This window comes from Artibeus jamaicensis, unplaced genomic scaffold, assembly GCF_021234435.1.
Source record: "Artibeus jamaicensis isolate MK-2021 breed Jamaican fruit bat unplaced genomic scaffold, CSHL_Jam_final contig_1085, whole genome shotgun sequence".
Lineage (NCBI taxonomy): Eukaryota > Metazoa > Chordata > Mammalia > Chiroptera > Phyllostomidae > Artibeus > Artibeus jamaicensis.
In genome coordinates, this window is record NW_026521214.1 from 1,487,536 (window position 1) to 1,497,927 (window position 10,392).

A 10,392-nucleotide genomic window follows, 5' to 3' on the forward strand; every position below is an offset into this window, starting at 1 on the left:
CCCAGCCCAATCCAGTCTCAGATTCCACTCTTGACCTTGGAGGCAGGGTGGTTCTGGTAGTTCATTATGCAGCTTTTCCGCGTTAGAGTCAAACCGTGAATTCTGGCCTAAAATGCCTAAAAAGGACCTGAGTTCTGATTGCAAGGAGTTTCCCCTTAAGTGAAGATACAAAGGAGACAAATAGACCTGGGGCATCAGGCACCCTGGTTCGCCTATGGAGGAGGGGAGGTGGTCTGTGCTCTCGGGGGCTGTAGCTGCCGTGGAAGGATGCTCAGAAGACGCTCTCTACCTCTTTGCCAGCGACTCCTGAACCTGTGAGAGTGGACTAATAACAGCGATGAAAACTTAGATGTGTTGAATGTTTACTGTGTGCCAAATGCTTTCACTGGAATCACTGCAGTGACCTAATGAGGTTGACACCAATGTTGACCTCATTTTATAGGTAAGAGCCCGAGTTTCTGAGAAGCCCCACTCGGACCTCCTCTCAGAGAGGTTAAGTAACTGACCTATGGCCCTACTAAGAAATGGCAGAACAGGGAGTTGAGCCCAGGCGATCTCACTGCCAGGCTGAGAGACACTAGGGTGGCGGACGGTTTAAAAGGGAGCAGAGCCACGGGGCTCCTGGAATCACAGTGAAGTGCATTGCCCGTGAGGTCTGTCTGGAAAAACTCCAGGCTTTGTTAATATAATGAGAACAGTGTGCAGGATATCAGTGTAACCTGGCAGCAAGGAGAGTGGACTGGGATGCACAGGTGTGAGCGATGACGACTTCACTGTACTCGTCATTGGGGGCAGTAGATGCTGTTGAGTGAGCATGTATACTGTGTGGCCATCGCGTTCAAAATGACTGAGCAAGTAGAGTAACAAATCTGCATCAGCGTTTGCACTAAGCTAGAACATTCCTCTGTGGAAACTATTGAAATGACTCAGAAGGCCACAGCTGTGGGCAACTGGTGACTAGCAGCTTCATCACAACAATATACCCACTCATGCATCACGTCTTGTGCAGAGATTTTTGGTGAAACATCAGATCATCCAGGTGACTCAGCCCCCTACAGCCCAGATTGAGTGCCCTGTGACTTCTGCCTTTTTCTAAAACTAAAATCATCCTTGAAAGGGAAGAGATTGAGGACTTCCACCAAGATGGAGTCATAGGTGGAAACACCTTGCGTCCGCACACAACCAAATCTAAAAACAACAAAGTTTTAACAATAAACGCAACCAAACCACACAGAAAATCGACAATACGGAGTCCGAAAACAACGAAATGCTCAGCTAAACCGGTAAGAGGGGGGAAGCCAGCAGCAGAGCAGGTTGGCCAAAAACATCCCCGACTGGGGTGGTGCGCAGGCAGCCGAAGGCGCAGATCCCAGATGCGGGCTAGCTACGGGCGGACACGGGGAAGAGGCGCAGCTGGCTGTCTGTGGTCAGTCGAGCATTTGCATGCAGATAAACCAGTGAAGAGGCGAGCATTGAGACCGCATGGCTCAGGGCGGCGGGCTCGCACATTTCCGCTCAGATAAACAGACGGAGGTGAGCAGTGGGACAGATGGGCCAAGCGGAGAGGACCGCCATTGCTCCCTCTCTGACATATAGCGTCACAGTCCAGCAACCTGGGTGGCCCCGCCCTGGTAAACAACTAAGCCTCCGCTCCTCATACTTAACAGGCGCAAACAGACCAAAAATGGCTCAAGAACAACTCAGAGCCCCAGAGCCGATAAATCTAAGTGATGAAGAAATAGCCAAACTTTCAGATGCACAGTTCAAAACACTAGTGATCAGGATCCTCACAGAACTGGTTTATTTTAGTCACAAATTAGAGAAACATAAGAAAGCTAAACTAATTGAAATGAATGGTAATGCACAGGAAACCAATAGTAATGGAAAGGAGACTGGGACTCAAATCAAGGGAGTAGATCAGAAGGAAGGAAAAAATGACCAAACAGAAAAGAGTGAAGAAACAAGAATTCAAAAAAATGAGGAGATTTAAGGGGAAAAACGGGGAGGGATTTTGAAGAACAAGTATGAAAGACACAGGGATGAGGTCTGGGGGGGGGATGGGAGGGAGGTGGGGAGACGGGGCGGAGGGGGGGTTGGGATGGGAGAAATTGACAAAAGAAAACTGTACTTGAAAAATAACTAAATAAATTTTTAAAAAATTTTTAAAAATTAAAAATAAAAAAAAAATGAGGAGAGGCTTAGGAACCTCCAGGACATCTTTAAATGTTCCAACATTCGAATTATAGGGGTACCAGAAGGGGGAAAGGCACAGCCACCAGTGGAAACCTTATTTGAACAAATAATAAAGGAGAACTTCCCCGTTCTGGCAAAGGAAATAGACTTCCAGGAAATCCAGGAAGCTCAGAGAGTCCCAAACAAGTTGGACCCAAGAAGGAACACACCAAGGCACATCATCATTACATTAGCCAAGATTAAAATGAAGGAGAGAATCCTAGAAGCAGCAAGAGATAAGGGGACTGTCACCTACAAAGGAGTTCCCATCAGACTGTCAGTGGATTTCTCAAAAGAGACCTTACAGGCAAGAAGGGGCTGGAAAGAGGTATTCCAAGTCATGAAATCCAAAGACCTACAACCAAGATTGCTGTATCCAGCAAAGTTTTCATTTAGAATGGAAGGACAGGTAAAGTGCTTCTCAGATAAGATCAAATTCAAGTTCATCATCACCAAGCCCTTATTATATGAAATGTTAAAGGGACTTACCTAAGAAAAAGAAGATAAAAAAGATGAACAGTGAAAGGACAGCAAACTGACAGTTATCAACAACCACACCTAAAACAAAAGCAAATTAAGAGGACAGCTAGATCAGGAGTGAACCATAGAAATGAAGATCACATGGAGAATTAGCAACAGGGGAGTGGGAGGAGGAGAAGGGGGGAGAAGGTACAGAAAATAAGTAGCATAGACAGTAGATAGAAAATAGATGGGGGTAGAATAGTAGGGGAAATACAGAATCTAAAGAACTTGAGACGTGTTCATGAACTAAAGGGGGGAATGGTGGGGGAGGGGTGTGCAGGGGGAGGGGAACGGGGGAATAGAACAAATGTAATGGCATAATCAATAAAAAAATATGTTAAAAAAAAAAGGGAAGAGATTTCAGACCGTGGGTGAGATTCAGGAAAATATGATGGGGCAGCTGATGGTGATTGAAAGAACTGTGTAAGATCCCAAGGAGCCTACTTTGAAGGGGACTGAGACATCATTGTCCTGTGTACAGTGTTTCTTGTGTCTTGTACCTTCTTCAATAAATGTCTCTCTTTTTCACATCACATGGCTGGATACCTTCTGGCCAGACCTTGTATATGGTACGCTTGGTAAATGATAGCACTGCTTTTTATTGTGTGTTAAGGTTAGGAGTTGTGATATAATCGGCAAATAGTTGAAAAAAGCTGAGGATAAGAAAGGGGAAGGGATTCGGCCAAGGTCATGTGAAGGCAGAGCCAGGAGTCCAGCCCCATATCTCTGCTTCTGACCATCTCTCTCCACTAGGCTGTGTGTGGAAAGGCCACTTTGCCATTGGAGCAGCCCTGGTAAGGAGAAAGGTGCCCGAGAGCCTCAGAGTAGAGAAGCAGATTGGTTTTCCGAGCAGACCTTCTCATCAGTTACTGTTACCCCGCAGGCCAGAGGAGAGTGGCACCTGCCCAGAGATCCCGGGGCAGGGCGTCCTGAGTGAGGCCACTTAGCACTGTCCGGGTGGGGAAGACAGGTGCACCAGATGCCGCCTCTTTGTTCTGTCCATCTTTCATCCACTCAACAGACAGCTACTCGGGACACAGGTCCCACACTGGGCCTGGGGGCAGGGAGGGGAGGGAAGAGGTTCCTGCCCTCAGCAAGCACATAGACACAGCCTGTGCCCCAGAGCACACACGGGGGCTCTGGGGTTCTTGTGCCTGCTCGGTCAGCAGAAGAACATGTGCAAGCAGTCTCCGAATGCAGTGCCCAGGCTCCTTCTTACTGGGGAACTAAGCATCTTGGCTTTTATGTGTGTTTCAGCTGGGAAGGGCTACCCATGCAAGACGTGTAAGATCGTGCTGAACTCCATAGAACAGTACCAAGCTCACGTCAGCGGCTTCAAACACAAGAACCAGTGAGTAATCATGCTTTGAAGTTCAAGGGCCTGCTGCAGGAGCTCTGAGCTTCTGGATCAGAACAAAGCCGGGGACTACTTGGCTAAAAGGGAATCCTGACAGCCATTACTCAGTCAGCAGAAATCAGTCCATTAACAGAAAGTTTCACTCCCATCAACCCCTCCCCAGCCTGTGGACCTCCCAGGCTGGAAGTGTTGGTGTGGAAACACAGTTCCTCCGAGGTCTCCAGACCTGGCCTGTAGCATAACTAGCAGGCTGCGAAGGAAGCCTTTTCTCCCTCAACTCTATGGCGAGGGCTCCCTCTACAGGTCATTACCAAACATGACCACATTCTTTCCTTCCTTGGTCAAATACTTAACACCTGAGTGGTGGCAGGATCCGCTCCAGCCCTTGCTCTCAAGACCTCACATTCTGCTGGGAGGAGACAGAACATGAGTAAACTCCAGCAAGTACGAATTGTGATGAGTCCTTGGAAGGGAAAAGATTAAGAGTCATCTATCCATGACTCGTGAGAATGAGTAACGTTCTTTGGGTGCATGTTCTGTTGCAGCCATGTACCGAGCACATTCACTTTCCGGTAGTTCAATCGCCCTGGGGAGAAGAGGTCATTATTCTGATTTACAGACAAAAGCAGGCACCATTAGGAGCGACCCAGTGAGGCAGAACCGTAGTTCCAGCTGAGGTGTCTCTGGTTCAGTACACGCTCCTCTGGGACCCCGTGCTGACAAGGAGCTTGTGGTTCCACGTGGGATGGAGCAGCCAGGAGTGGCCAGGGGGCTGTGTCCCTTCCTCTTGGGAAGGGACCGTGTGGTGCGGACAGTGTGCCGCAGCATAGCCTTCTGAGGTCGGAATCATCTCCGTTTTACAGATGAGGGGTTTCGGGTGGGCGAGTCCATGCAGTGAGGGCTTTGACTGGCATTTGACTCTGCGTTGCTACAGAGCCTAGCAAATTAGAGGCGGTGGAAACAGTGCGCCACCAGAAGTAGTCCTGCCCTCTCTCTTAGTCCACCCGGAGTCTCTCCTCTCCCCAGCAGGCCTTCCTCTGCATTTGTAGGCATGTCTTTAACTGGGAAGGCTCCTGCGATGTCTTAGACGTGGACTTGATCCCAGCCCCAGCACCCCGGCCTGGAGCTGCCCCTCGGCACCCCTGCAGCGTGTGGCGCCTTGACGGGCGGCACAGTCTGGGACCACCCACACTCGAAAATGCTCGTGTTGTGCACTGTCTTACTCTTCCACTGAGCCACCCCAGGCACATCAGGAAGCCCCCTGAGCCTCCGGCTCTTCCTGTAAAAGTTGCTGAACACCAACTTTGATCATGTTGAATTCACAACAGTGGCTCTGAGTTAGGATCCCTCTTATACCCCAAGGACACCTAATGTCGGATGGGCCAGGGGACTTGCCTGGGGTCTCACAGTAACCGGCAGCTGGACCCAGGACTCATGCCGCTCTGGCCCCACAGCCCCCCTCATTTCACTGTGCCACCCCCAAAAGGGGCTCATTGCCCTCAGTCCCAGTGCTGTGAGGATCAGAGGTCATCTATTTCAAGTGCTAGTGCCAGTAATGGGAACTGTTGGAGATGAGCTTTTATCCACTCAGCACATCACCGGAGGTGCCAGGCTTTGATATGGGTGTCGGAGCCTCCCCCAGAGTCCAGACAAACTCCGTCCCTGACCCTCCAGTCCGCCCCCTGGTGGTGGAAGCAAATCCCAAACCAGTCCATAAACAAATGAGACAACAGCAGGTGGTGCTAGGGGCCAGGAGAGTGGGATGGAGAGTGACAGGAGTCCACAGTAATTCCCGGATGAGGGGAGACCTGTGCCAGTAGGGCCCCGTGGGCCTGGGGGCAGAGTAGATGGTGCTGGGGTGGCGGGAAGACATGGCTGCAGTCCTGAGTCTGCCACACTTGAAAGCTTGCTGTGAGCAGGTCACTTACACTTCCTGAACTGGAGTTTCCTCCTTTGCAAAATGGGGGTGCTGCTCCCCACCCCCCGGCAGGATTGCTATGAGGACAAACTAGGATGCTGAGGATGCTGTGACACCGTCAGAGTGAGCTACCTGAGCACCTTCACAGCCACCACAGACTGACCCACACCTTTGTTCCTTCTCAAACTGCAGGTCACCAAAAACAGCAGTGTCGCCCCTGGGCCAGATTCCAGTGCAAAGACAGCCCACACAGAAACACACAACTACCTTGGAAGACTAGTGTTTCCATCCAGCACCCCAGGGTGAAGCAGCCAGGAGCCAGCCTCCCCGAGACCGTAACCGTGACTGTAGTCAGCCCTTGGCTTCCTGTTCCTCCTTTCCTACCCAGGCCTGTGGCAGGAGTGGGCCACAGGCAGCCTCGTGGTGGCCCGGGAGGATGTGAGCGCTCACAAGAGAGGGAGGTAGAGGACGGTCTCTCCCCTCCACCGGCCTTCTGGGCCACGTGTCCTGTGTTTCCTTGGCAGGTCACTTTTGGACCAGTTCTCGCAGCTAAACCACTGGGCTCTCCAGGCTTTGGCACGTCTGGTGAAACCTGGCCCTTCCACCCAGACCTTGACCTAGGCAGGAAGGGGCAGATGAGCGTGGCTGCCACATGGGAGCCTGGCGCTAATGAGACACTCCCCCGCCCCCAAAAGTGCAGGCTTGCAAAGCCTGGGACTAGATGCTGGCCGTTGTACAGGTTGCTGCCCTCAGCGAAGCTCCTGGAGCAGTGCCACAGCCCTGGCAGGGCACTGCTGTCCCTCCTGCCCCTCCTCACAGTTCCTGAGTGGTGCTAAGGACCTGCAGCAGCTGGGGACCAGCTGGAGCTGGGGAGCCCGTGGCACCCGGGGGGCAATGGAGAGCTCCAGGGCCCTTTCCCTCCTCTGTCCGAGGCCCCTGACCCAGGTCACCTGGGAAAGCCCCCACCTGCGCATTTGCGTGATGGCTCTGTGCCCTGGAAGGCAGGCTGCCCTGGGCCACCAGCCCTTCGGCCTCCCCAGCCCTCTCCTTCCCCGTGTGCAGCAGGCCTCCTGCCTGGGTGGTGCTAGCCTCCCCTACCACGAGGCTCCTGGGTACCAGGGCGTGGGATGGGGCCCCCCCCCGGGAAAGAAAGGAGGGCTGGGGCGGGTGTCGGATGTTCCCCAGGCCCCAAACCCAGGTTTCTCCAGTGCTGCCTGTTTTATGGCCTGGGATTCACTGGGAGTAGATTTTTTCCTGTATCTCTCCAGCAGGAGTCCTAGGGAGTAGCACCATCTGAGGCCCCCTTTTTTTGGGTCAAAGAAGCCCCTCGCTACTGTCATGGCCTCCTCCCCCCACTTCCTGCCCCTCGCCTGTGAAACGCCTTCAGTGTCGTGTGTGGGTGTGGGTGTGTGCGTCTGCTCTGTCGCATAGTCACTGGAGCATCTAAATAAAGAATTCCTCGGCCTGGCGGGCCACTCATTCGGTTAGAGCCTGGTCCCTGTGCACCTGGGTTGGGACTTCAGTCCCCGGTCAGGTACATACCAGAACCCACCAATGACACATGACTAAGTGGAACAACAAACTGATCTCTCTCTCCCTTCCTCTCTAAAATCAAGACAAAATAAAAGGAATTTCTCCCATGAGCCAGACGACTACAACTTCACGGAACTGGGATTTGGGCCACACCGCCTTGGGTCTGACATGTGTCCCAACCCCTCGCTCTCATTCCCTTCAGACCCCCAGGGCTCTAAACACTTCGGGGGGGTGGGGGTCGGGACAGAAAGAGACATCCAGGTGGTCTGGCAGCCCTGTGGACATCTTCTCAGACACCCTAGACTCGGTGCCGCCTTCCCCCGTGGTGGGGGCCTTCCGGGGTCTTCAGGGGTTTTAGACCAGTACCGTGATCTGCTTTGCTTGAGAGGATTGTTCTGGCTGCTCAGTGCAGAAGGGGTACAGGGGACAGGAGGAGAGACAGGGAAGGCAAAACGGAGCCCGCGCCCAGCGTGGCTGTCTCAGGCTAAGTCTTCAGGGCAGAGACTGAGCCTGTTCGCCTCCGCTGCCCAGTGCGTGGAGGGGCGTGCCCTGCGTGCTTGATGATTTAAAGAATGCAGGTAGGTGAGCAGAGGTGGCCCTGTCCTGCCAGCTCTTCCACAGCTGTGGGACTTGAACGAGGCCTGGAGATCTTAGGACAACCTTTTCCGTGACCCAGAAATAAGCCGAGGCAGGGGGACGCTGGCTTCGGGAGCCCCGTGTCCACACTGCCGTGGCTCCACGCTGCACTCCGCACACCATTCTCGAGCACCTGCTCTCCGCCAGCTGGGAAGGACCCTCCGCAGCCCCAGCAGTTTCCCCAGCCCTGCCCCAGCCAGGGTGTCAGAATCGGGCCCATCCCCTGGGCAAGGACATGAGGGCAGAGGGGTGGGTGGCCTTGGCCTGCAGGACCGCTCTGTCTGGACTCCGGAGTCCCCGCCAGCAGTGCGTGCACCCAGCCATGTCGGCGCGGGGGTGAGCACTTCTTGTCCTCAGGGAGCTCACGCACCATGTTTTGACCTCCATCACCCTAAATTAGTTTTGCTTGCTCTTGAATTTTATAAAAATGGAGTCATACATTCTTTTTTCAATATTATATCTGAGTTCATCTGTGTTATTGTGTGTGTCAGAAGTTCATCTATTCTTTTTTAATTTATTTTAGACTTTATGTACTTATCTTTAGAAGGGAAGGGAAGGAGAGACAGAGAGAAATATCAATGTATGGTTGCTTCTCATGCGACCCCTGGTGGGAACTGGTCCCTTGCTGGGAACTGGCCTGCAACCCAGGCATGTGCCCTGACTGGGAATCGAACCGCGATCTTTTGGTTCGCAGGCCCGTGCTCAATCCACTGAGCTACACCAGCCAGGGCAGAAGTTCATCTTTTCATATGAATGTACCACAGTTCAGCCCCATCACTGCAGACGGACAGTGGGCTGTTCCGGTTTGGAACTGCTGAGAATACAGCCGTTGCGCACAATCTTGCCTTTGTAGGTGAGTGTGCGGAGCGCCTATGCCCAGGGTGGGGTCACTGCGTGGTAGAGCGGGCACACCTAGCCTGCGCGGACGCTGCCCAGTGGCTTTCCCGAGCGGTTCTACCCACGTGCCCATCTGCAGTGCGGGTGCATTCCGCCTGCCCCACGGCCTTGTCAGCACCCGCTAGCGTCGGCCTTTCTGATGTTGGCCAATCTGGTGACACCCAGCAATTTGAATCCGAGGGTCCTGACTGCACGTCAGGGCCCCTCTTACTCTGTTCAGCTCTGAGATCAGCTTCGAATTTCTCTAGCCTGCAGTGGCCTCTGATGTCAGTGCCTAGGACCCACAGTACGACTCAGCAGGTGAGCCTCAGAGGGGGCACCAGTCCATGGCCCTGCGGCCAAGAAGGTTGGCGCAGGCGGAGAGGAGTCAGCTGTGGAGACACAGTGTGGTGCTGGAGCGAAGAACTGGGGCTCTGGAGCCAGGCAGGCAAGGCCCGTGCCCCAGCTCCGCCACCATGGGGCCTCGTCGTCTCGTTTAGCCGCCCTGCACCACAGGGTGGAACAGCACCTACCTTACAGGCTTGTTGTAGAAATGAAAAGAGCAGCTACAGCCCTGACCGGGGGGTGGTCAGTCGGTTGGATGTCCCACAAAGCAAAAGGTCGCTGGTTCGATTCCCAGTCAGGGCACGTGCCTGGGTGTCCTCATTCAGAGCATGTGCAAGAGGCAACCCATCAACAATTCTCTCTCATATGGATGTTTTTTCTTTCTCCCTTCCCTTCCCCTCTCTCTAAAAATAAATAAATAAAATCTTTAAAAAATAAATTAAATCTCTGAAACAAAAGAACGGCTGCCCATAAAGCCATCAGAGAGCTGACACATGGCAGGAGCCTGGCACAGCCCATCTGTATTGAGACTCAATGGTTACGAAGGGGTTAAGAACCAAACAAAAACACGCTCACAGACAGCAGCGTGGAGGTCACCAGAGGGAAAGTGGGCGGGAGAGGTGGCAGAGAGTAAAGGGAGGTAAATGGGGATGGAAGGAGACGTGACTTGGGGTGCTGAACACACACTACAATATAGAGATGATGTATCATAGAATTTGTAGCCCTAAAACTTATAACCTATATAATGTTAACCAGGGTCACCCCAATAAATTCAGTTTTTTAAAAAGACCATGATTTATAAAATGCTGGAAACAATTCAACCTGAAAAGGGTCGGCATGGGGCAGCGGTGGCTCTCCCCTGGGCTCCGACAAGAACCCACATTCTGGTGTCTGTCTGTCTGTCTCTCTCATGCCCGTAGGGGCCTTTCCGCCTCCTCTCTCCCCTCAAGGCCCGGACCTTTGTTTTCTGTCC

General features: G+C 52.8%; 1 protein-coding gene across 1 annotated transcript in view; it reads left to right on the forward strand.

Moving 5' to 3' along the window:
• The window catches only part of ZNF346 (zinc finger protein 346), a 30,886-nt gene extending 23,378 nt beyond the window's left edge, over positions 1 to 7,508 (forward strand). Inside the window, exons 6-7 of the mRNA XM_037164071.2 lie at positions 4,012 to 4,105; positions 6,222 to 7,508. Coding sequence (XP_037019966.2) covers positions 4,012 to 4,105; positions 6,222 to 6,309 — 182 coding nt within the window. The 3' untranslated portion in view covers positions 6,310 to 7,508. The remainder of the gene's footprint in view (positions 1 to 4,011; positions 4,106 to 6,221) is intronic.
• The last annotated feature ends 2,884 nt before the right edge of the window (positions 7,509 to 10,392 follow it).